This window comes from Rhipicephalus microplus, chromosome 8, assembly GCF_043290135.1.
Source record: "Rhipicephalus microplus isolate Deutch F79 chromosome 8, USDA_Rmic, whole genome shotgun sequence".
NCBI lineage: Eukaryota > Metazoa > Arthropoda > Arachnida > Ixodida > Ixodidae > Rhipicephalus > Rhipicephalus microplus.
Window position 1 is genome coordinate 46,672,402 of NC_134707.1, and position 27,377 is coordinate 46,699,778.

At 44.8% G+C, this 27,377-nt stretch overlaps 2 protein-coding genes across 2 annotated transcripts in view; one reads left to right on the forward strand and one right to left on the reverse strand.

The window, feature by feature from the left end:
* LOC119165384 (trypsin 3A1) overlaps positions 1-25,745 on the reverse strand; it is a 67,714-nt gene extending 41,969 nt beyond the window's left edge. The window contains exon 1 of the mRNA XM_075871709.1: positions 25,621-25,745. The gene's annotated coding sequence lies outside the window, so the exon portion shown is untranslated. The remainder of the gene's footprint in view (positions 1-25,620) is intronic.
* The window catches only part of LOC142768993 (serine proteinase stubble-like), a 36,246-nt gene extending 9,684 nt beyond the window's left edge, over positions 1-26,562 (forward strand). Inside the window, exons 2-8 of the mRNA XM_075871708.1 lie at positions 3,089-3,116; positions 5,386-5,459; positions 5,907-6,022; positions 8,727-8,865; positions 22,304-22,418; positions 24,155-24,306; positions 26,212-26,562. Of these exons, the coding sequence (XP_075727823.1) occupies positions 3,089-3,116; positions 5,386-5,459; positions 5,907-6,022; positions 8,727-8,865; positions 22,304-22,418; positions 24,155-24,306; positions 26,212-26,439 (852 nt within the window). The 3' untranslated portion in view covers positions 26,440-26,562. The remainder of the gene's footprint in view (positions 1-3,088; positions 3,117-5,385; positions 5,460-5,906; positions 6,023-8,726; positions 8,866-22,303; positions 22,419-24,154; positions 24,307-26,211) is intronic.
* Positions 26,563-27,377: the final 815 nt, after the last annotated feature.

Consider the following 27,377-nt stretch of genomic DNA (forward strand, 5'->3'; position numbering starts at 1 on the left):
CGGCTGCGACGGCTGCATTTCAGATGAAGGCGGAAATGTTCTAGGCCCATGTGCTCAGATTTGGGCGCACGTTGAAAACCCCAGGTAGTCAAAATTTCCGGAGCCCTCCACTACGGCGTCTCTGTAATCACATGGTGATTTTGGGTCGTTAAACCCCACATCTATTCTTCCATCAACATTGTTTCGGTGAACGTACCCTACCAGTCTGCTACATTGTCGTTTTGAAGGCCACATTGCCAGGTATTGCAACTACCGGCAGCCACCGAGATACGACCGATCGCCGAGATATAATCGTTATGGCAATACACGAGCACCGACATTCCCGGGAAGCGCGTCTTACGAGATCCCAAGACCGCTACGAAATAAATTTCCGGCCGCGAACCGCAGTGTGACGTCACCGCCTACCCCTCGCGTCAAGCAATCACCGTCTCCTCGGCGCCACCACTCCTCGTCTCCTACAGAAAACTAGTCGGCGCAGCCTTTGGAAGTGGGGTTGCCGGACGGTCTTCGATTTCAACAAAAATACATCCTTCGGCTTCCATGTTTAAAAGTAATGTTCGAGTGCTTATCGATGAAGTACCAAAAATGATGTTGGTGGACACAGGTGGAACCATGTCAGTGATGGGTTTTGGTTTCACCCACCTCCTTAGACGAAAACTTATGCTTCGTTGGGACCGTCCTGATACGTTTCGTGGAGTGAGCGGAAAAGTGTTACAACCTGTTGGTGTCTGCACTGTGACTGTTAGTTTGGCGTACCAGAAATTCGTTGCAGAGTCGGCTGTTCTCCCTCATACTACGCATGACGTCGTTCTGGAACTCATTTTATTGAAGGTATGTGGTGCCACTGTGGATTTCCACACAGGACAAAAACAGTAGATTCCGATATCCCAGTTGCGTTTGTGGAAAAGTCGTCCTGTCAGGAAAGTGCTCTTTGCGTGTCCACGGACACAACTACGCCGCCATTGTCTGCCAAATGTGTCCCTGTTGCCTATTCACCGGCAAACGAGAAAACACTTGACGCAAACATGGAACCCGTTCATCTCAGTTGCATAAAAAAGACTGTTATAATACCCTACGGGACGCTATCGATTGCGCAAGGACATATTGGTTTATGGTTGATAATTTGCTCTGACGAACCTACAGTGCTGCCGGATGGTCTGAAACTTGCAAAGATTCGTGAACATCAAGTATTCCAACCTGCTATCCTTGCAGAGAGCAACGCCCCGCCACGGTGGTCTAGTGGCTAAGGTACTCGGCAGCTGACCAGCAGGTCGCGGGATCAAATCCCGGCTGTGGCGGCTGCATTTCCAATGGAGGCGAAAATGTTGTAGGCCCGTGTACTCAGATTTGGTTGCACGTTAAAGAACCTCAGGTGGTCGAAATTTGCGGAGCCCTCCACTACGGCTTCTCTCATAGTCATATAGTGGTTTTGGGACGTTAAACCCCACAAATCAATCAATCAATTGCAGAGAGCAACAATTTTCCAAATAAGATACATTGCAATAATCTGTAGGCCAGGGGCACCATCATTATGGCTATGATTGACAAGTCACTCAGCACCAACGAACTTAGTGAAGTGGCAAGTATTCTGCTCGAACATGCTGGTCTTTTCGATTTCGCTCAGCACGATCCACCATCATTCCCTGCTTCTTGTATAAAGCACCGACTCGATACGATATCTCACAGGCGTCTTTGACAGAGACCATATCGTGGATCGCCTTCAGAAGGCGCAGTGATCAATGGCCGTTACGTCGCCTCTGAATAAACCCTTTTTTTAGACGTAACAACATATTTCTTTCGGGACGTAAGAAAACAATATAAGATATCTCATACTAGCTGTCGAAAGAAGTAACTGTCAAACGATTCTGGGAAGGGGGGGGGGGGGCGGGAAGGCGTTGGGAGGGCGGCGTTGCAAGTGCAGTGCCCTTCATTCTGATTACCGCGTGTCATGGTCTTATTGAACCCCTTTTTCGGGCCAAATAAGCGGCCCCTCTCTCCCCGTATCAAGGTAAGACAGCCTTTTTTCTGTTTCTTGTACAATATGTCACTTGAGAACTGCGCTTGGCTGTCATGGCACTTCATAGCAAAGTGCCTTTTGATTGAAGGTACTGCTGTCTGCATCACTTTAATTAGGTTTATTTATTGAATGTGTCTTTAATGTGTTATTTACGCATAAGTATATATGCTGAGTCGGTCGTATTGTCATCCTGTCAGTAGAATATTGTGATAGGAAAATCTTTATCTATTTTATTGAACATGCCATGGCGTTTAGCCTTTTTTTATTGCCTAAACGTTGTGTGACGTCATTCATGATTCGTCACCTGTACCAATAATTTTTGCTATTTGTTAATTTTCTTTTGTAAAAATTTTATGTACGCCCTTGTGTTTGTGCTCCATCACTGATACTGGTGAGAAGTTCTCCGTCATTCAAAAGTTTCTGTCTTTAGCCTTGCCGTCAACTACCATCGCTGTGTGAAACAGAATCAAATATTGAAATTAAACAATAAAATAAGGAATTTTCAGTGTTTTATCTCATGACTATTTATGTTTCGTTGTGGTCAACTGCCAGCCAACATGCAAAAACACTGATTTGCGACAGCTGATAGTTGATTTGAAGGCATGTAAATACTTCTGTATCAATCAAAAGTTCAATCGTGAAAAAGTTTCGGGGAGTGTCAGAACCTCTTCAACTCCCGCATAGCTATGATCCTAGCTACAATGGCCGCTATAAACTGCAATATCACATGGAAAGGCTGAGCGCACGTCTGTCGTATGTGACATAAACTTTTAAGACGGGCAGACAGTCAGACAGAAAGACAGAATGACAAAGAACTTTAACGTAAACCTTGAAAGTTAACACGTTTTTTTAGCCCATTGCAACGCTCCATTATTCCAATAATGGAGCGCTGGAGATTATTCCAATAATAGATATTAGAATAATAGAATAATAGAATAATGTATATTCCAATGATACATTATTCCAATAATGGAGATTATTCCAATAATCATCTCCATGTATTACCTACAAGTTTAACTGGCCTAATCTACTGAGCTTACAAGTTATAACGCCTTCTCGCTTTTTCTGCAGGTGTTTTCAGAAGCGATAAATTCACCAGGTGAGAAATCGACTTTCGAGTGCTCTCTACATGTATTCATTTTTGTAACCTTCTGTAATGTACAGCAGTTCTTGGCTTCGGGAAGTGCTACAGCTATTCAATGCTTGTCTTTGGCAATGTTTGTTGTCTAAATGGCTACATGCGCTTTAAAGTATATAAGATTTAAGATAGCAAACAAAAATGAACACTTCGTAATGTTTTTTTTTTCTGCCTGGACTTAAGCAGCTCTAACTAAGAAAGTTCCCAGACACTTTTGAGGAGAAACTGTTGCTTCAATATTTAGGAAGGATGCACAGAGGCGGACATTTTATGCCTGGTTTCTAATTAGTGTATGAGCGTTTGGCCAATTGCATGCTGAAAACAAAGTCACTCGTCAATGCACTAAGACGTTGTCACTTGGTATATAGAGGCATTATAATGTTTACTGTTTTTTCACTGTGGAATAGAAATTTTTTTTCTGCAATGGTAGTGAACAGAAAATCTGTGGCCGAAGGTTCGGCAGTTGGGGGTATAACGATGTGATTAAGATTAAACATGTTCTCACGTGACTCGAAAAATGTTCGCTACAATTGTTCGAAGATGCCGGCAAATGCTACTTATAGTATGAATTTCCTCGGGCAGCATCGTGCACCTTCTTTGCAGTGAAAGTGACGTCTGTACTGTAACAGGCGTGTCAATGATACGTCAAAAAATGAGCAGGCTATGGGATGCCAGTGTAATCAACGTATTGCCATGTCCACAGTATGCCTAAAAAGGCAGATGCAGCTCGTATACACTTGAATCAAAGAAAAAAAACACGGCATAGGCTGCAACCTGGTGATTGCTTCACATGAAAACAATCCCACAATGCGCGCGGACCGCCCATTTTCTAGCGTAAAGATTGAAGCCCAGTCAAGTGGTATCTATAGTATTGCATGTGTGTGTATTGTCGACCAAAGATTGTATGCGCAAGTGAAGCAGTGCATAATAAAACAGATTGTGCAGACGTCATAATCGCTGAATGCTGAGCGTGTGCGTTCTGGTACGAAGATGAAAGGCTTTGAGACTGAGGCAGTTTCTCTTTCCTTTCGCAAAACAAGTGAAAAATAGCACTTCTTTTTTTTTTGCATGAAGCCCAAGGCCTGACACGCAAGTGCGTTTTTTTTCAGAGATATTTAACTCAGAAGACCTTTTCCCGTGTTTACTGCTGCACAATACGTCGTTAAATACTACAACACTACTTCTGACAACTCTAGCACCGCTTTTGTGGCCCTTCGGACCGTTTAAAAGCCAGGCCGCTTTTCTTTTGTGGCCATCCTACGTTTATGAAGAACGATGATGAACATCAGCCAAAAAAGATGATTGAGTGCTCCTCAGATGAGAATGGAGTGAATAATAGATGCCTACACTTTTGTTAGTGATAGTGTACACTTCATTGTCAAAGACACCTTTAGGAGGGGTCGACACATTTTTTGAAGATTATTACAGGCATATCAGCATTGACCTCTTGATGTGAAAATACCAAAGGAAAGTTGATTGATTGATATGTGGGGTTTAACGTCCCAAAACCACCATATGATTATGAGAGACGCCGTAGTGGAGGGCTCCGGAAATTTCGACCACCTGGGGTTCTTTAACGTGCACCCAATTCTGAGTACACGGGCCTACAACATTTCCGCCTCCATCGGAAATGCAGCCGCCGCAGCCGGGATTTGAACTACCAAAGGAAAGTGAGAGAGCGCAAGAGATGCTGTAACCTACACACACTATATGTCAGGAAAACTGTCGATGCATTATATCATTGCTGAGGTTTGCAAAACCAGCGGCCTAAATACTGTATAGATAGAGATTATCAGTTATACTCTCAGATAATGAGAAGGCAGCAGTTGACCAGACGGGTTATTTTACAAAACTATCTCAATAGTTTTCCTCGTAGAAAAAAATAAAAGGTAATTTTATTTTTTACTTGTTCGTACGGTATGGTGGTATTCTTTCCGTAGTAACTGTCATCTTGTAATTTAAATGCGAATGAAGTTTGTGGCAAATGCTGCTGTACAGGGAGCTAAGAATCGTTGTGAAGTGGATAAAATGAGCATTTATAGCTTATAAAAAAGTACACGTAAATCAAACACACAAAAAAACTGAAAGGACTATAGAAACGACCTGCCTTCAAATATTTGTAGTAGTGGTTGTAATAAAAACCACTGACATAACTTTGGCAATCACAAAGCTTAGCTTCTTGACTGATGTTTTTTCGTGTGCTTTCTTTCTCTTATGTTGTATACGATAGCTTGCGGCATTGCAGCACCACTGAGCCGGATTGTCAACGGCAGAGCAACAACAAAGGTTAAATTACCTTGGATTGTAAGTGAGCGGACCACCACCATTCTTTTTCAAACGCTTCCAAAAGCTCTTAAGCTGATAATTCTTCTCTCGTACAACTTCTGTTCTAAGGTGAAGTCTAAATTCATTTCAAAAAGATTGAAAACTCCAAGTGCAGGAGAATGAAAATTTTATGCAGCAAGCATGAGAAATTTGGTAAATGAAAAGTATCGTGTGTAAGCCTAACAAGAAAATTGAAAAGTAATACTGTGCGTAATGTTATCAAAGCATGAAGTTTAGTAATTTACAAAAATAATGCGCATATTGTGCATGATACGGTGTTGCAGGTATCTTCATCAAAGCTAGTCAGTAAAATGTTTAGGCAAAATCCAACTGAGAGAGTAAAAAACCAAAACTCAGATCTCTTCACTTCTGTATGATGTATGTGTTTGTAAGCTTCGTGTGTTTGTGTTCTTTGTCTGCTTTTAGGTGTACCTAGAGATCGTAAACAGGTGGTCATCGAACAACATAACGGAATCAATGTGTGGTGGTAGTATCATCTCTCAAAGTTTTGTGCTCACGGCGGCTCACTGCGTCAACACCTAGTAAGAGCACGTTACCCCATTCGTCAAGTTATTAGACTTGTTATTGGCTATCGCGCAAAAGATTCACTTTGTGCCACATTGCTTCGAATGTGCAAACTGAGCTTAGTTGGACGTCTTCTGATGAGGATTCTCTTTGAAAGCGATAGGCTGCGTTTCATGTTCTGCAGCCTCTACGGCGTCACCAAAAAAGTGACTTTTTCGGTGAGATTTGTATATCTCTGTAGGAATGGCTCACACGTTGAACATCCTGCAGTGGCCTCTCAATCAGTTCCTCAATACTGACAACTTAAAGGGCAACTCCGGCAATTTCTCGAGGTCAGTGGATCTCAATGTAATTCACTGGTTACGTTAATTTGCACGTTTCCACCATTCATGCCAAACTGCAGGCTTGAGAGTTTGGCAGGTTCCTTTCAAATGAATTTTTCAGCTTGACTCAAAGCGCTCACCTCGCTTGCCAGAGTTAACGGCAACATTGTGTGTGTGACGTAGAGTTTTGCCTGGCGGAAGTGACGAACTGATAATGTGCCACTGCCTGCTATGGTTTGTATGGGTTTGGCCGGCACTTCAATAGTTGAGCGTGCGATTTCATTTTCCCTGTTGGTGGGCGTGTGATATGGCGTTCTGAGCCACACACGATTCGTCATATATTCACCATAACAGCGTAAGCGTTTAAGCCGGTCGCCACGGATGGCGTGGACAGGTAGTGCCATCTGGCGAGCATTACGTGCAATCAGGCAGGTTCCAGCAGCGTCAGGCAAATCTTTACGTCACACGTAGAACCACACTTGGTTGGGTTTCGGTATTGCGGTTTTCCGGTAATTAAAATTATTTTAGAAATTTTTGAGCATTTCAGTTATCGGGCGGGTGAAATGAGTGTGTAAGGAACATAAAAGCACATTTATCCTGACATGGTCGAAAAATCACCGAAGATGGCCTTTAACGCACCCGAAGTCTGGCTTTTCATTTCTTTTTTTACCATGTCTTTTATGTACTGAAGTATGTAAGCAATACCGTTATCATGTTTATAGTTGAAAAATTCAACCTTTTGACCTATAAATGGTTTTGAGTCGGTAACAATCCTGCATGAGCCGAAACTTATTGACAGATGCAAGCTTGTATCTTCACTTGACCGCAGCAAGTCGAAGGGCACTGAAAAAGGCCGAATTTTTTAATGCTGGCATGTGATGAACATGAGCGAATATTTTGATACGAAATTGAATCGATAGGACAAGTCAAATACTGAGATAGTGTGTGTTCGCTGGGAGCGGCATGGGGAGTAGTTAATGGAAGATGACATTTGCCATGATTCCATGCACAGTAGCTGTTACCACTCTTCAGTTGCCTCCGGAAACTTCTTTGGTAACTCTCACTGAATGGTACTGCACGAGAGTCTGATAGGGAAATAACAATGTGGAAGGTAATACATTTCGTGCCCCACAGAAAGTGCTCAGCACTTTCTGTAGTGCACTAAGCACTAAGTTAAATACTGGAAAAGTTATGCGCGGAGTTTGCGTATGTCGATTTTACCTGGTATTTTGTAAGGCGTGACAATGTGTGCTAACTTATTGGAAAGTAGAGCATGCGGTCCCCATGGTGAAGCAGAGAAAGCTAGATGCGTAGTTATAATGAATTTAAAGTTCACGTATACCTGTGTATTGATTTTGTAATGACTACAAAGTGCACGTATATTTTTAATTATTAACTTATTTCCATCAAGCCCCCTCTGCACCTCAAGGTGACACAAAACTGGTGCCAACACATCAGCCCGCTCAACAAAAAGTATGGTGAAAAAACGTTAGGTGTCTGTTTGTTCTTTTGTTTGTAATGATTCAGCTGTATTCTGCTCCTTATTGGTCTGGCATATTCTAAGATCTCTTTGACATCAGTGTATGAGGCTTAATCAGATGGAGGCACTCCACACGCCATGAAACTGCTTAACAGGAATGCCAGTTTGAACTGTCCCTGCAGCCAAATAAATTAACATGGTCTTGTGAATGCATTCTTTCGTGGTCAGGAAAAACAGTGACCGCGTATCTACATGCTCTGCTGCGAAGGACGTCTAGAGACGTTGCGTCCCCTACGGCACCATCTGGCAGTATTGTGAAGAAGCAAAAGTGTTTTAGGACGCAGAGCCACTGGCAGGTGGCAGCACCGGGTCAGTTTAGCGAAGCGCAGGAAGCACCCGCGTTTTCGCTCATAGTGTCGCAATGTGAGCGCCATGTAATAAACACTGTGGCCATTAGAGATGAGTATTTACGCACTTTATAAATGAAGAAACACACTACCTAGAACAAACAGTTATGTCGCACCTAAATTATGCGTAATATTTGATTTTCGATTGACAATGTTCCGAAGCATGAACGTAGCTTTCAGATCAAGTTGGGTGGGCATTGAACAAGGGATTAAAGTTTCGTCGGCTGGTTGAATTGCCAGACAGAAGGGCCAGTAGACAAACAGACAGCCCAAGATTTCTGTTTTGAAGTATCGACAGAAAGACTATTGCCTTCAAAAAAATGCAACTTCTGCTACACGGCGCATTCCTTTATGATTGCAAGCATATAATGTGATCAGTCATGCACTGCTGAGGCAGAAAGAGATGATTCAACACTGAAATGGTAAGACCTGGACTGCAGTTCAAGAATCTAGTGTTGGGGGCACTAAAAAATTGAGCTTTTTGTTTCTTTTGGTCTCTGTTGCGTTACAGTGGAAAGAAACCATTCTGGATTAGAGTCTTCTACAACACGAGCGAAATGAAGAAAGGGCCAAGTGTCGGTGTGGATAGGACCATAATCCACCCCGAATTCACTTGGGATACGCTGGCAAACGATATAGCTCTTCTTAAGGTAAGAATAATTGAAAAGTATTTCACACTAGGGCTTCTACAGAAGCCTGTGGTCGCCAGAATCTTCATTTCGAACACAAACAGGTAGCAGAAGACATAGACATGTTCCTTTGTGTTTTCAAAATGGCTAGATCATCAACATCGCGAGTACACAACGATAAAAGAGAGCCAGGGGGGCAGATCGCTGTTATCATTTCTATAACGAAATGTGTAGATTCGGACTGATCAATACTTATTTTTCATGGCATTGTTCTCCCTAAAGAAAAATAAGGGCGGACCTTAAAGACACGCAAAAATGACGGAAGTGTACAGTGTTAGACACAGGCACCACTTATTCGTTACGACTTTATAAGGTGATATCACGGTGCGACGAAATGATAACGTGACATCATATTTGACGCAAGGACCACATCAGGTTAAGCAGCTAAATATGCGTTCTTTCAGAATAGGGTCGCACAGTTAGAGTCAGCTGGGTACAGTATGCTATTTTCACAACTTAGCATCTGCACTGGCTAGAATAGCGTAATACGCATACACAGCGACTAGAAATGCCTGTCAAGCACAAAAAGTTTGCGAACCTTATTATAAGCGACTTCTAGTCCTGTGGCAATGACGTAATCATGTAACGCAGCGTTTTACATTATGATGCCATCACATGACTTTTATAATGCTAGCGTCACGTCATCACCCCAAACATCACGTCAGCATTTGGTCTGATGGGTTAGCAAGATCAGGTTTGAACACTAAATATAGCTCACTTGATTTTCGCTTTGTTGAAGAGTGTGCTGGTTTTCTGCAGATTGGCGTGACATCCGCTTTCATGAGGCCAGGATGGCGAATGAATTCCTTTTCGTATTAATGTGTATTGAGGGACATGATGTGTATGTTCTTCGCCGCACTAAAGCCTTTCTTCAGACTCTTCAGACTTATCTTGTCCTGTATGGCACATGGCCTTTTTTAATTCTTTTGTGGGAAGTATTTATTATGTTGCCACAAGTCGAGTTAGCTCGCAGCGCACATGAATGCATGACAACAAGGACCATCAGACTCAGCCCCACAAGAACAGCGTTTTCATCTTCGTCCATTCGGTGTGACTTCGGTGCCCGTGTCAGAGGTACCTCTCTCACCTGCGGCAGTGCCCCGGTCATCAGAGCACCATCCCAAGATACAATAAAATAAATGGTACAGAAGAATGGATGTGTAGGTAGGTTAACCAGTCCAGGATAACCGGCCTGCTACCCTACACGTAGAAACGGAATGGAGGAGATATAAAGAAAGAGAAGAATGAGAGAGAAAGATAGCACATGCACAAGCACCTTGTCAGTAAGAGTCCATATAGCTGGCGTGAAAGGTGACCTCACTATAACAGTCGCTTGTCCAGGTCCGTTTTTTTCTTGAAAAACCTCAGCAGTTCCTTGGTCGCCTTCAATTGCATTGTCTATTGTAGACAACATGCTATAACAAATTCAACAGACATTTGTCTATTGTCAAGGCGCGCTATAAAGAATGTCACTGATTGCCTCTGAACCTTGAAGACCCGACATTCACACAGCGAGGATGTGACGTAGCGTCTCCTCGCAACTACAGGCATCGCAGAGAGCAATATCGCCCATTTCAGTACCCGTTAAGGTTAGGAAGGCGTGACACTGTTGTAAGACTTCAGGCGAGAAACACGCACGATGTCAGTACTGTATGAAACAGTCAGTGAGTTTTTAGGCGGAGAAACCTTATAGGTGACAGGCGTCACCAAGCACAGAACTTGGTAAAGCCCAAGGTATGGCGTTAGAGCTTTCGAGCAGGCTCCTATACGACAGAATGGGATGATGATGATGATCAATATATTATTTCTCCCAAAAGAGAGGACTAGCCTAGAGGCCACTTATGTTGCTTAGAGAAGGTCAGCGGGGAAATCTTGAGACACCGTGGCCACCAATGGGCGTGATATTACCCGGCGTTGCTGTGCCGAGTCGGTGGTACGCAGAAGAGACTCCCACGTATCTTTCGTGTCTGAAGCGAATGAAATGAGAGCCACAGTCCTCGAGAGGCCTAGTGTAAAATCGGCATCACTATGTCGACCACCATAGCGCGACTACTGTGCAGTCCGGGATGACGAGAACCAAGGGCAGGCTACCGTACGTGGGATTAGGGCATGCGTGCGGCATCTTCAGGATACGACGTGGTGAATGAAGGGTGAGGCGAAAGCAGGGTATAGAAAGGTAGTATGTATTCACGGCTAAAAAGAAGATAAAGTGATGAGTATCCCGCAATTATAGACGGGACGAGTTGTAGGCGAAGGTGCCCAGCGGGAGAGTGTTGTCCCAATTTGTGCGGTCGTCAGAAATGCACATCGAAAGCACGTCCGTCAGAGTGCGGTTGATGCGTTCGGTAAGTTCGTTGATCTGATGATGGCAAGTAGTCGTAAGGTTGTGTTTAGCAGCACATGATGGAAGTATGTCGTCAACTACATGAGATGAAAGCAGGGAACTGGTGTGCGAGTAAATGAGAAGGAGCGTCATGCTCAACGATGATGCCATAGAGAAAAAAATCTGCAACAACCATTCCGCAGCTACTCTGTAGAGCTCTAGTAATCGAATTCAGAGTGCCGTAATCCAGAGCTACTGCAATTCATTTGGTTCCAGTTGCTGAAGTTTGGAAAGAACCTTGCAAGTTCTATTCTACTAGTAGAAAGAACTCGGCTGGAACTTCAATAAGCTGAAGGTTGACCGGTAGGAAGAGTCGCGGGGTGTTTTCAGTGTGCGGGCAGGCCAAATGCGGGAACGTAGCGGTGAATGGAAAAATAAAGACCCTTTTATATTACACGACACCCAACCTAGTTACTGGTTCTAGAGATATTGGGGCAATGAGAAATTCTTGCAAAACGTCCTTGCGCAAATGACTTGGGACAAAAAAAAGCCACTACTTCGTCGCGGTGCAAGTTTTGGTGGTACAAAACCTCGTCTCTACGCAACAAGAGGTTCAGCGAAGGGTCCGTATTGCTGGAGTGGAGATGGTCATTGATGGACAGCAGTGATGGAACTGGGCGGGTTTGCCCGCCCCGTTCAGAGTCACTGACGCCTAAGATGTCGCCGCCAGCTTCGAATTCGGTGGGGTTGGCTGGATCAACAGGGTGTCGAGATAAGCAGTCGGCATTGCTCTGCAGCTTGATATACTTGTGCCCCGCCGGGGTGGTCTAGTGGCTAAGGTACTCGGCTGCTGACCCGCAGGTCGTGGGATTGAATCCCCGACCTGCGGGTCGGGGAATCCCCGACCTGAAGCAGCGGCTGCTGCTTTTCCGATGGAGGCGGTATTCTTGTAGGCTCGTGTGCTCAGATTTGGGAGCATGTTTAAGAACCCCAGGTGGCCGAAATTCCTGAAGCTCTCCACTATGGCGTCTCTCATAATCGTATAGGGGTTTCAAGACGTTAAATTCCACATATCAATCAATCAAACCGAGTCTTCCTTCAGGGACCCTAATTCTTGAGAGCCAACAGAGCGCATAGTTGTCTTTGATGTCAGCGAAAAGGCGTCGTTTTAGGTACTAACGGAATTTCATCACAGCCCAGAGAAGAGCCAGGCACTCCGCTCACTAACGAAATAAATATTTTTCGCTTCTGGGAGAAGGAAGATAGCGTACGATGTCACACGGTTTGTGCCGTTCTGTAACGAAGCGAGTACAGTCCCAATGCCGTGGCCCTATGTGTGTTTTGTAAACAGAACTGGTGGAAAGTGATTATTGCTTAAACTGCTTTTTAGAAAATAGACTTTCCAGACTCCAGGCTCTGCATGAGTTTTGTTTGGTAGACGATCTTCAGGTGATATTAAAATATTTTCCTTCTAGACCCTAACCATGATGTTCCCAACATTTCAAGCACCTTTTTCTCTGGGGGCCATAGGTAATGTTTACGCGTGAGTTGACAAATGACGAGCTCAGCCAGTTCTTTAGCATAAACAGCGTTTTACATATGTCCACGCATAGTTGTCGATGATTCCAAGGTCCAAAAATAGCCTACTGTGTTTGGAAATTGCTCATTCCTAACATGCCAAAGGCTCGATTATTATGTCTAGGTACTTTTTACCCTCTACTAAATTGTTGTGGCCATGCAGTCTCATATATTTCATCGTCAGGCCAAGTATGCTAGCTGCTCGTTTTCAGCAATGGTTTGTATCGCACTGAAATACCTGCTTCAGAGGCTCAATTTCTCATATCAGTCAAAGAAACAAAAAAGAGACCAGCAACTACCTTTCGGCATGCCATATCCTGTCCTCCTTTGTACAACATTAAAAAGGCCTGCACAGAGACGTGGCATTTATGTCGTATGCTTAGCACCTTGAAAACAATACCATGCGTACCCACTGCTGACAAGAACAAACCCGGTATTTTATTAAAAGAGATATCATGACGCGATGTTCACAAAGCCCATTTCGGATATTATCTACTATATACCTTTTCGGGTGGTCGGTCTTACATGAGCCAAACATTTCAATAATCGCTGATAAGAGTGCAACCGAACCTAACGCACAGGCCGCAGGCTCCTACTGCATTTAAAATGTTACGTCATGCGAAATAGTTTACCTGACCTGCAAAAGCCAAAGCGCCTACCGAAGGTAGAATCTAGAACCAAGGGGGATGTGATGGAAGCACTTCACATTGCATAAAGGAGAGATAAATTTGTCAGCTTTCCGTTTGTATCGCTATCATGGAAACAAGTAGACTTATTGGATTGGCACACCAGCTCATCGTTAAGTAGGTGATGCGCGCGTGATTGGTGTTGATTTCCTGCCGTCTTTTCGGTTGTTTCTTGATCTTATCATTTATGATGTGGAAGATTACCCTGTTCACATTAAATAAAAACAGTTGGAAGTGTAACTCTCGGTGTGCGCGTCTGCGCTTTTTTAAACGCGAAGCATTTCTTGTCAAACTTTGGTGACTTTGAATCTATCTATCTATCTATCTATCTATCTATCTATCTATCTATCTATCTATCTATCTATCTATCTATCTATCTATCTATCTATCTATCTATCTATCTATCTATCTATCTATCTATCTATCTATCTATCTATCTGGCAGCCTACGACTTTTAGTTCTCCTGGCTGTTTGGATAATGGCTTGATACCAGTCATGTCATACCATACCAGTTTTGCAACATACTATGTGAATGAAACCACCGTAAGAGCAGCAAGACGTTGACATGTAAATCATGACATTAATGACAAACGTATCATGATATTCATGTTAAGACTAGTCAGTCATGTTCTTCATCCAGTCATGGTATAACAAACGGTTGTTCTTTGATCTTATTATTTATGATCTGGAAGATTTTATGAATACCCTATTCACATTAAATAAAAAGAGTTAGCAGTGCAACGCTCAGTGTGCGTGTCTGCGCTTTTTACAACGCGAAGCCTTTCTTGGCGAACTTCAGTGACTTTGAATCTATCTATCTATCTATCTATCTATCTATCTATCTATCTATCTATCTATCTATCTATCTATCTATCTATCTATCTATCTATCTATCTATCTATCTATCTATCTATCTATCTATCTATCTATCTATCTATCTATCTAGCCGCAAGACAAGGCAAGCGGGTTAGGGGGAGACAGAAGGTTAGGTGGGCAGATGAGATTAAAAAGTTTGCGGGAATAAATTGGCAGCAGCAAGCACAGGACCGGGTTAACTGGCGGAACATGGGAGAGGCCTTTGTCCTGCAGTGGACGTAGTCAGGTTGATGATGATGATGATGATCGATACCAGTCATGTCATACCATTTTCCCAAGTTGATCCCCTGAGAAAGTATGACCAACTCAGGGGACTAACTGCAATCTATGATGACAGAGTTAGACAAGGAGAGCAAAAACGTGGGTTTTAAAATGAATCTGCAGAAAACGAAAGCATGTACAACGACCTCAGAAGAAAGCAGCGCTTCGAGATAGGTAATAGTTCATTTCAAGTTGTAAATGAATATGTCTACTTAGGGCAGGTAATAACCGCGGAGCCTAACGATGAGATTGAAGTAACTAGAAGAATAAGAATGGGGTGGACCACATATGGCAAGCACTCGCAAAATATGACAGGTAGATTGCCACTATCCCTCAAGAGGAAGGTATATAACAGCTGTATCTTGCCGGTACTTAGCTACGGAGCAAAACCTGGAGGCTTACAAAGAGGGTTCAGCTTAAATTGAGGACAACGCAGCGAGCAACGGAAACAAGATGGAAGGTGTTACTTTGAGAGACAAGAAGAGAGCAGAGTGGATCAGAGAACGAACGGGGGTTAAGGATATCATAGTTGAAATCAAAAAGAAGAAATGAACATGGGCCAGTCATGTAGCGCGTAGACAGGATAACCGCTGGTCAATAAGGGTAACTAACTGAATTCCCTGCGAAGGCAAGTGGGTGAGGGGGAGACAGAAGGTTAGGTGGGCAGATGAGATTAAAAAGTTTGCGGGCATAAATTGGCAGCAGAAACCACAGGACCGAGTTAACTGGCGACACGTGGGAGAGGCCTTTGTCCTGCAGTGTACGCAGTCAGGCTGATGATAATGATGATGATCGATACCAAACATGTTTTGTTATAGCATGACTGTATGACGAACATAACTGACTAGTCACAACATGAAAATCTTGACATGTATGTCATAAATGTCATAATTTGCATGTCAAGGTCTTGCTGCTCTGCGGTGGTTTCATTCACATAATATGTTGCAAAACTGGTATGGTACGACATGACTGCATGGCGAACACAAGCGACAGACCCTAACGTCAAACCCATGACATGCATGTCATGCAACAACATGACTACAAGCCTCAGTCATAATGTGCTCGCGGTCGTTTCACTCGCTTCTCATGAATCAAATTCGGTATTGCGTGACGTGAATGGACGAGGTAGGTAAATGACACGTCCAAACATGATTACCACGACACGCCTCTCTTTTAACAACATGACTACTTTCTACACTCATGATGTGCTCGCTACCTTTTTGATGACGCGCTCGCTACAGCCGTTTCGCTACCTTCTCATATGCCAAAATTTATTATCATGTCACGTGAACGGATGACGAATGTATGTAAGTTGTGCAAACTTGATAATCCTGAGATGCGTGTAGTGTAAGAAGATTAATACACGCCATACTGAAGGCTCCAATACACTTCGACGTCAGCCGGTGCGCGTGTGCGCCGGCGTTTGTTTCATCCCGTCGCACCGGCGATGCCCCGTCAGGCGCCGAAATCCCCCTAGTATAGAGATCAGCGGATCTGCCCAAAGACCTTCATTGTAGATCTGCATGCCATATACCCGCAGGCCCGCGATGCCCTGCGTTGCATCGATGGATGCACGTTTCAGCGCCCACGGTGTCCCTCCGTCACGAAGACAGGCAGACACAGTGTTGTCTGAATAACGTCGTCGGCGCGAAATGCAGCATGTCACATTTCGTGCCGGGGGCCGCGCCGATGGACACTGGTCACGCCGGTCGCGCCTGGCGTCGCACTATTAAGTGCCCAGCCTGCGCGTGAGTCAACGTTGCATCGGAGTATATTGGGTCCTTCATGACACGCTCATCGCCGTTGCGCTAGCTCCACATGTACGATACTTGGTATCAGGGGTAGTGAATAGACGACGAAGGTAAATGACATGTCCAAACCTGATAATCATAATATGCGTTTCATGTGAAACATGACTACACGCTACGCTCATAGCGTTCTCGCGGCCGTTTCACTAGCTCCGCATATACCAAATCTGGTTTACGTGTCGTGAATGGACGATGAATGTAAATGACACGTCCAAACATACTAATCATGTTCTGGATTTCATGGAAAACATGACTACATGCTACGTTCATAGCACGCTCGCGGCCGTTTCGCTAGCTCCATATTGACGCATGGGTACATGTGGACGAAAACGATGATGGAGGATTTAATGAACACAAGGTAGTGGGCCTATAGCTACACTCGAGACCGAAGAAGACGATCTTGTGGCTGAGCTGTTGAGCATCAGATTCGTTATCAGTATTTAATGCACTTTCTGCGGTAGTAAATGCAGAGCTGATGAATACGTTTCGGCATTTAGTACCGAAAAACGTGAAAAAACAGCATTTTCTATAGGTACCAGGCCACTGCGTATTATATTTGAATGAAATGGCGGACTCTTTAGCAGCAGTATCCCTGAGTGAACCCACCATCCCAGTTTTGCCAGATACGGCTTATGTGACAGCGCTAAGGTTCGGAAATGCTTGTTTGCAATGGAGAATAGGTAATTTGGACAAATTTAGAGATTTCGAGCATTTAGGGTATTGCTGGATTAAACAGTGGTGTGTATCTCGCCAGTTAGAGGTCATTTATACCTGATTGCGCTGTACTGTTCCACAACTAAATTATTGTCTTAACAAAGCTCAACTCAGGGCGTCACAGCTGTTGCAACAAATTGAACAATTGATCATTTCTTTTTATTCTGTCATCATTACTTTTATCAGAGAAAATATTTTTAGTAGCCACATTACAGGAGCTAGAAATACAAGGAAATCTACCAGTATTTTTGCCACTTGGCGGCATTTTGTTTGGTTACTGCCATAGGGATATATGCTCCACTGTGTTTGATTACATCAATTCAACTAAAAGATTACCGTGCTAGTGAAATCTAACCTTTTCAGATCTTTAGTTTATAATTCGTAGCGATGTCTGTCAGAAACAATAGATGGTTTGACCGCTTCTTCAGCGAACATTTTTTTATCGGCAGTATTAGTTGCTAACTAATTTTTCAGGTTGGCTTTATTTCATTTTAGTTTCATTTAGGTATCCTGCCACCCGGTTCTTGGCCAATCCCACTATGTGGGTGAGCACCATCCATCTGAAGTCATCAGCATCAGCATCAGCTTCAGAACATGCTGCTTTAATTGTCTCAGGATGAACCTGTGTTTCATTCGCGTTGTACTGCGACACTGGTGAAGGTGCTGGGCCACAGTCCTGTCTTATGCCCCACACGCCCGCTGGGAGCCGTTAATCGAGTCCAGACGCATTGCCACCTGTTTAAACTTGGGTGCATCGCTCCAGTCAACGTTTGCGAGGCCTCGCGCCAGTGCTCACTCACTCGCCGGGACCTGCGAAGCACCGCACACCTCAACCAATGGCCAACGCAAGCCCGAAGCAGGTTCCCCAAGGCAGATTTCCGACGCATCCATCTCCCTCGTTCCCGATCACATAGGTGGCAGTGCCCATAAAGACGTTGACGACTGGCTTGACCACTACGAGCGTGTTGCCCAGATATATCAGTGGTCGGAACAGGAAAAGCTTTCTTGCGCCTATTTCTACCTTGATGACGTTGCCCGTACTTGGTATGAGAATAGAGAAGGCAATCTGTCAGCTTGGCCCGACATTCGACAGAAGGTCGTCGATATCTTCGCCAATGTCGATCGAAGGGACCGTGCGCAGCAGTTATTGGAGGTACGGGTTCAAAAACCCAACGAAACCGTTGCAATGTTTGCCGAGGACATGAATCATCTTTTTTTATCAAGCTACCCGCACATGATGGAAGATAAGTAGTTGAGTTACCTCGTGCGCGGTGTCAAGGAACAGCTTTTCGCTGGGCTACTGCACAACCCTCAAAGTACCGTGGTTCACTTTATTAAAGAGGCTACGGCTATCGAGGGGGCCCTTCATCAACGCTGCATGCAATATGACCACATGTCCAGCACTGTCCCAATCAATGCTATCGCCATGACGTCTGAGAGTCAAAGCTTCTTGCGAGGCTTGATTAGGGAGATAGTTCACGAAGAACTGCAGAGGTTAGGGACTCCGGTTGCTGAAAATCCAATTGCGTTGGTCGCTGAAGTCATACGTGACAAAATCCACCAAGCATTGTGTATGGCTGGTCCTGATGCTGAGCAGCGTCCCATGAGCTACGTTGCCGCTCGCCGACGTCCACCACCCGCTACGCCGACGCCATGCCGCCAGGCACCAATGGCCCTTTGGTCACCGCAGCAAGAGTACACACTACAGCAACCACCCATGCCACAGCCATACAACCAGCCGTCCACAGCCATGCCATGGACATCGACGCCAAGGGAGATGCTCAGACGTGCGCTGACCCGAAGAAAAGATGCATGGCGCACAGTCGACAGGCGTCCAGTTTGCTTTCAATGCGGAGGTACAGGCCATAATGCCCGTCGTTGCTGGCGTCTAGGCGATTCATTCTGTCCTGCCCGACCTTGGTTTGATGGTCGACGTGCCGACGACGAATGCACTCCATGCCGTGACGATACCTCTTTCTACGGAGCCCGTTCTTACTTTGAGGACGGCCGTACCACTGCAGAGGAGGCAATGCCTACTAACCCGCCTGGCCTGGGATGTCGATCCCACTCTCCGTCTCCCACGCATTCGCCTTTGTCACAGCGCCGCATCCACGTGGACCTTAATACAAGAAGGTCATCTAGCCCGCGCCGTGGAAACGGAGGGCGGCGATCTCCGGGGGCAAGGTTGCAGGTCATAAAGATGACGACAAGAAACCCCCACAGCAAGACTTTGTACAGCTGATAAGCCGTGAAAAAGATGAAGTTGTGACTGCCGACCTTAGTGTTCTTCTTGACGGCCATAAAGTGACAGCTTTAGACGACACTGGTGCCGACTTCTCTATTATCAGTCAGTACCTCGTTGACAGCCACAGAAAAGTGAAGATGCCGTGGACGGGCGCTCATATAAGAACGGCAGGGGGCCAGGTATTGGTGCCCTCTGGAAGATGTACAGAATTGACATCAGAGGTTCTCCTTTCGCTGCGTCATTCGTCGTTCTCGCCGCATGCTGCAGAGATGCAATTCTCGGCATGGATTTTTTACGGGAATATGACACCGTCATCAGCTTATCAGAGAGCTTGATTACGTTTTGCAACAGTTCGGGCTTACGCAATCCTTCAGAGACGCGACCAAACCAACTGCGTCTTAGTGATGACGACGTGGTTTTCCGTCCTAGGTCATGCACGCTTGTTTCTGTGGCCGCCGCTGCCCAGTTTGACGCCGAAGAAAATGCAGACAAAATAGGCTCGCTCCTTTTCACCCACGGTATTTCCGTCGCACGAGGTATCGTTAGAGTTGCTGCTGGATGCATGGAATTGCTGCTGACCAATTTTAGTGCTGAGCGCCGGCACCTTCTAGAAGGCATGGCTGTCGCTTACTTCAACGATGTCGTAGATGTCGAAGGCTGCCTGGCGGTGGTAGACGAGTCGCTAAATCTTCATTCAGCGCCTGTTCTGGACGGTAGCAATACTTTGCCGAAAGACGACCGACGCAGACTCCTTGAGCTACTAACCAGATTTCATGACTGCTTTTCGACCACATCAGGAGTTGGCCGCACGCCTTTAACCAGGCATCGAATAATTACCGTGGAAACAGTGAGACCTACTCACCAGAACCCTTATCGCGTGGCTCCAAAAGAACGTGAAGCGATACAACAGCAGGTAGACAGAATGCTTGATGATGACGTCATTCAGACTTACAGAGCCCCCGGGCCTCGCCTGTAGTCCTCATTAAGAAAAAGGACGGCAGCCTGCGCGTCTGTGTGAATTACCGGAAGCTAAATCAGGTGACCAAGAAAGACGTATATCCACTACCACGCATAGGCGACTCTCTCGACACACTTTGACTTGCTTGATACTTCCATTCCATAAACTTGTGGAGTGGATATTGGCAAATCGAGGTGGACCCGAAAGACCACGAGAAGACCGCTTTTGTAACACCAGATGGGTTTTATGAATTTAAGGTCTTGCCATTCGGTTTGTGCTCAGCGCCTGCTACCTTTCAAAGACTCATGGATACTGTGCTTTCTGTGTTGAAGAGAAAAACCTGCTTAGTATATCTCGGCGACGTCATAGTGTTCTCCGCAACGTTTCACAAGCACCTTAAAAGGCTTCAGGCGGTCTTACAAGCCATACAGTCCACGAGCCTGACATTGAAGCCTGAGAAGTGCCACTTTTGCTTTGAAGAACTGCGATTTCTCGGTCATGTCATCAGTCATGAAGGTGTTCCAATCGATCCTGATAAAATCGCAGCCGTAATACAGTTCTCTGCGCCGACCGATAAAAAGGCTGTCAGATGCCTTCTCGGCCTCTGTGAATATTATCAACGAATTATCGCCGACTTCGCACGCATACCATCACCGTTAACTCGCCTCACTAGACAAGACGTCACCTTTGAGTGGAATGACGAAGAGAAAGCTGCTTTTAACAATCTTCGCCAGCAACTACAAACACCTCCAGTCCTTGCCCACTTCGACGAGAGAGCCCCTACGATGCTTCACACCCATGCTAGCAATGTTGGTCTGGGAGCTGTGCTTGCGCAGCAGCAAGAGGGCACAGAAAAGGTAATCGCTTACGCAAGGAGAACGTTAACACGCGCTGAGGCTAATTACTCCACGACTGAGAAGGAATGCCTCGCCATGGTATGGGCGGTTACAAAATTCCGTTTGCATACAACATGGTCAAGCAAAAAACGACCCGCATGACACCGTTCAGCCTCGTTCATGGACGGGGAGTACGAACCATGTTAGATGCAATGTTACTGCACGAAGGCGACGACATCGTCCCGGACGCCGACACGTTTACGGAACGCGCGGAGGAAGCTAGGCAACTTGCACACTTACGGATCAGCCAGCAGCAAGAGTACGATGCAGGCCGCTACAATGCTCACTGCAGAACATTCTTCTACCAATCTGGCGACAAACTATGGCTTTGGACGCCTGTACGGAAACGAGAACTTTCCGAAAAGCTCTTAAGAAGATACTTTAGACGGTACTTAGTGCTGCGACGACTGAGTGATGTCACTTACGATGTTGTTCCCGACAGTTCGTATAGTACAAGGCATCGCCAGCACCATCCTAAACTCGTTAACCTAGTGCGCATGAAGCCTTACGTCAGTGAGTGATTGCGTGACTTTTCTTGAGAAAAAAAACTGCATTACAGACTTCGCATCGGGGCGATGCTCTTTGAAAGAAAGGCAAATGATGCGTGTCTACACGGGGACCAAAACAATGATGGGGGATTCGGTGGACACGAGGTGGTGGGCCTCTAGCTTCACTCGAGACCGAAGAAGACGATCTCGTGGCTCAGCTGTTGAGAACACGCTGCTTTCGTTGTCTCAAAGTGTAACTGTGTTTTATTCGCGTTGTACCAAGACAATATATAAAGCAAAGTCGGTATCAGGTGACGTTATTAGATGACTCGGGTAAATGAAACGTCCAAACATGATAATCGTGACACGAAAGTCATGTACGGCATAATTTATCTCCACCTCCTAACATTGTGCTAATTTTAAAGTGAGCTATCACCCTTCCTCAATTGTGCTTCGCATATCATCGATTGCCACTGTGCGTGGGATCTGCCAATTTTTTTTTTGCACGTCTTTCTCGTGCAGTTTGACGTCTTGCTGATTCTTACTTACTTTAACTGTCTTCTCAGCTTAGATATCCAGTCAAATTCGACACGTATGTGGAGCCCATATGTCTTCCAACTACGGAGCTCTTATTAACCAATGTTGAAGCGGTCATTGCGGGCTGGGGAAGGATATCTGAACGTGAGTTTTTAAACTCTGTTTACGTTCCGTGGTCTGTATTCATTACTTCCTCACACACCTCAAACTTTTCCCCTGCCCAGGCGCTATTTATGTTTATGAAAATATTTAGTGCTTAATTTGTTTTTAGCATATATTCTACATATTTGTATGCTGTTCGCAAGCGCTTCAATTGCAGGCATGAAATAAATATATATACAATCGCTACCAGCAGCAAGATAAGCTGAGAATAGAAGCTCATTGCGCAGAACACAAATGTGATGAAGTTCAGGGGGGTCCGAACTGTTGCTTTTACACTTACCTATTATTAAGTCTTTCTGCGTTGCCCGCTATGCAGTTAAAGTCTTGGAATTTTCTCACGCTCAATTTCGAGGCCGATGGTGAACAGAAAAGTGGGAAAAGTACAAAAGAACACAAAAAATGGGTGATCCTTGATAGCCCAAGCTTCAAAAACATACGCTTTTAAGCAGGGGGTGACATGTTTCTGAAGAACCAAACAACACTGCTTGTGGGCAGGGCCCGGAATATCTCAGCGTGCGTGCAGCCTATTGAAATACCGGAGAAACGTGCAGCAGGAAAATATAGAATTTCTCACGGCATGACGTCACAATTCTTGGTTTGTGTTAATGATATCGTTAAAGTTTGATTCCGACTACATGCAGGCGACTGCGCATTGATTGTTCAAAAATTTTTTTTGTCACAATAAATTAGTGCAAACTAATAACAACCAATAGCGTTTTGCAGTGCTACGAAAATGGGGCATATAACTCAACGCTCATGAAACGGTAATCTTTCATATCACACACAAAACACGCCACCCCGTTTTATTTACCGATTTGGTTCTTATACTCACGCTTGTTGACCATTTAAAGTTCCAATACATTACATTAACAACTAAGTTATCCCTGAACGCACATACAAAAGTATTTCCTCATCTACACTCATGGAAGATCTACCTCGTACCACTCCATGTAATATATATTCTGTGATTATTCTGCAATAAGACGTAAACTAGAATATGTCAGGGCACTAGGGTACTCATCCACTCAAGATAAGATTGGGCACTGCGAAAAATGCAGAAGACAACTGTGCGGCTCATTTTTTTTTTTACAAATAATAGTGAGCTGGCATCGAAAGTACCTTAATTTATCTGCCTAAAAAACATAGTCAGTAAATGTGGGTATAAATATGCCCATCTAAATAATGACATTCCTATTAACCATACTAACCAGGCATTATTACTCTATCTTCTTAGCACCTCATTTTTGTGAAACTGATAATTATAAGCTTATTTTCTAGGCATGTTCTCACACTTGAAGAAAACAACTCAGGCATTTTTTTAGTGTCGATTTACCCTTCCCCTTCGTCTCTAAACCAAGGCTTAGATTGTCTTCTCATCATTACAGTTGTCTTATGTAATTTTGATTATAGTAATGTTTTGCTCTCAACAGAGAGAATGAGTGTATTGTTGTTTATTTGTTTTTTTCGTAATTATTCTTCCTATAGAGATCACCACAAAACATAATTTATAATTTCTTAGTAGTTTCTGTGTTCTGGATCACTATGCCAGCTGATCTAAATAGTACGAGAACAGTTTTTTTCCGTGCCTTGTTTGTATTGCTATGTCTGTCACTCACAGAAATCTCTAACTATTTGCACGTAAATTTCTATATTTCTATTTGTTGTTGAGAGTCTGCAGTATGTAATAAATAATTAAATTTGGTACCACTCTTTTCCAGAAGGCGACCCATCACCCAACCTACAATACATACAAAGGTTGATCCTTCCATATGATATGTGCAAGGTGGGATTCATCTCCGCCGAACAAGCTGAGGCATTCGACAGCTCTATGGTTCTTTGCACATCTGCCAGTGATAAAGACAGCTGTCAGGTGAGTCTGCCTACCGATAGAAAAGTGTTAGAAATCTGTAAGCGATTAGCGATGGCTTTTGTTCCTAGCCGATGCTTTACGACCTACGCCAGCGAACAAAACTGTGCAATGCAGCAACTGTGTTTCTATACAGCAAATTTACGGATACCAACTTTTAGCAGTTCACCGTCACCGAAATACAACCACCCCGGCCGCTATCTAGCCCGCGTACGTCAGACCGTAAGCGCTGCACTGTGCCCCATGGCGTGATCGTGATAAACCAAAAATAAAAATAACAAAAATTCACACATCTTCTCGAAGTCAGTCGTGACAAGTGGGCGAGGCACTGGGGACCACTCTTATCTTAAATAACCCCTAATATTGCCCCCGCGCACATGTATGTACTATAAGCATCAAATGAAACGCAAACAGCGGAGCACGTGGCACAAACCTTATCAATGGCATAGTGCGTGCCGTCGACCAGTCATAGGCACAGACAGGCCCGCACATCCGGTGTGGCAGCACTGTGCGATCCCCCTAGAGTGCACTATTTCTGCTTGTGTTCAAGGTATGGTATTTGAAGGGAACAAAATTAAAAAAAACAGAGGTTAAACAACTGCAGCCGAAGGCGAGTATTGTAGCACGGTTTCTCATCACGGAGTCCATCATCATGGAATTCCTCAATGATTCTATTTATAGTAGGCAAAAGTCGGTTCATAATGCTGGCTATTTCACGCTGTTTCACTTCGAGCTGGTAAATCGAAACAATTTGCGCTTTCTCTTCCGAAAAAAACACTCAGCATTTCCAGTTGAAGTGATGTGTTTTCGGGTCGGTCTCTGAAAGAAGTGTGTAGGTGAAGTAGCGCTGGCGAACGACATACGACGATCGTTTCATAATCAACCACAAACTGATTATATTTCAATTTTTGTTTTGTTGTGCCAAGTCACCGACTACACTGCGACGCTGAAGTAAAAGCATGGAAATGCGAGTGATACAATCAAAAACGCATGCCACGCCCATTACCACCATACGAAAACTAGAGCAGAAACGGAGGTAAAGCACTGTAGGGGATCGCTCAGTGCTGCCAAATCGGATGTGCACGCCTGTTAATGGTGATGACTGGACGGCCAACACTATACTCTTTCTAATGCTTGAAACATGCACTCCGCTGTTCGGGTGTCATTTGACGCCGATAGTACATGTGTAGCGACGCATGTGTGCCGTATGTATACATTGTGTTTTTGCCGTTGAACCACCCCTTTACGCCACCACAACTCAGGGGTGGCAGCTTGGTGTCATCGTTTCCGTTCTGCCACTGTTTTCCGAGCTCTCACCTCCAGCGTAGCTTGCTGTCGGCGAACACGTTCTGCCTCTGCATGCCACGCTCTTGCGCCCGGAGTAGCAGCTTGTTGACGACGTTGCCGCTTTGTAGTTACTTCTTGAGCATTATCTTCCGGGAGAGCTTGCCGTCACCATCGGCGTTGCCTTTCGCGGGCAAGAGCACGTTCACCCGTTCGTTTTCATGCATAACAGAAACAAAATGAGTGGTCTAGAAAGCGCTTATTATTCGTCGCCATCAGCGTCATCGTCATCTTGATGGCGCACAGTGCTTACCCTGTATTGTCATAAACGTCATCATCACCGTGAGCACGGACAGCACACAACGAACAAGACTAGAGCTTTAGATGCTTCGCCCTTGATACAGCCATGAAATAGTGCTTGTGTAATACATCTCCTACATCAACGTCGACGTTTTCTTTACATTATTCGTTTAAGAGAAGCAACATTGCGTCTTTTGCATGCACCTTCTTTGTTCAACTTGCTCCGCCCTATAGCGCACATAGAGTTTTACTGAAGCTGTATCCGTGCAGACTCGCTGTGGTGCAACTCAGCCCCACAATAAGAATGCTTCTTTTCTATTGCAGGGTGATTCGGGTGGCCCACTGACAATAGTGACAAAAATGGGACGAACCTTTCAGGTCGGACTGGTTTCTTTCGGCTTCGGTTGTGCGCGTGGCATGAAGCCGAGCCTGTACACGCGCGTTTCATCCTACGTGCCATGGATTGAAGAAGTACTCGCCAGAACTGCAGAAGAGAGCCGTGACGGCGAGCGCGTGGACGCGGCGCATCATCAAGTGGTCGTTCCGAGCTAAATGCGATGCTCTACTTGGTCGTTATTGAAGAAACTCTCTTATGGCACTCTTACGAGAAACAGTACGTCTGAGAAAATTGTCCTGTCATGCAACAATGATCGCCTTCTATATCACCGCATTATCTTCCGTGGTCGGTGCACGCCTGGCGTAGGTCCATGTCACGAACGCGACGTGGACTATCGGCGAGATCACGCATTGTACGAGAGTGGCCAGAATAGAGTTTTCAAAAACATATGTTAAAAGTAGAGGCATATAGGAAGTTCAAAGCTACGTTGAACGAGAAACTTGTGCAAGCTTGCAACGGTAGCGCAAGGGGGGATTAAAAGCAGGGCTGGTGGCCCTGCTCGTGTCTCCTTACTGCAGCCCATCTTTCTTCTCGCTTTATGTTTATTTCTCATTTTGCATTTTTTGTGTTTTTAAATTTTCTCTCGACGTATCTAGCTCTATATTTCTTTTCTGGTTGTTTCAGACCATCTTGTTTCTTCCTTGCCTTTCTTTGTCACTGGCTCGTTCTTTCTACCTTCTTTTGCATCCGCTCTTAAAATTAAACCGATACCACGCCAGAGGGAAATGTGAGCAGAGTAGGAAGGCCAAAAGAATTAATAGGAGAAGAAAGGTTGAGGAGAAGAAAAGACGCAATTTGTGCGGCCATAGTTTAGGGCGTGGCTCCACGCTTGCAGGACGATGGGGAGAGTTAGATAAGAAGAGGAGAAAGAGACAATATATGGTAGAGAAATAGAGGTGGGGAGATTTAAACTGTCTTAATAAACTAGTTTGCTACCCTACACGTGGTAATGGCATGAGGAGGTTAACACAGAAAGATGAAATATAAAGAAAGGTAGCACATCACAGAGCACACAAAAAAGCACGCAGGCAGTTACCGTCCTTCGATCAGACGTGGACGAGTAGAAGAGGAGAATGACGACCATCACTTAGGT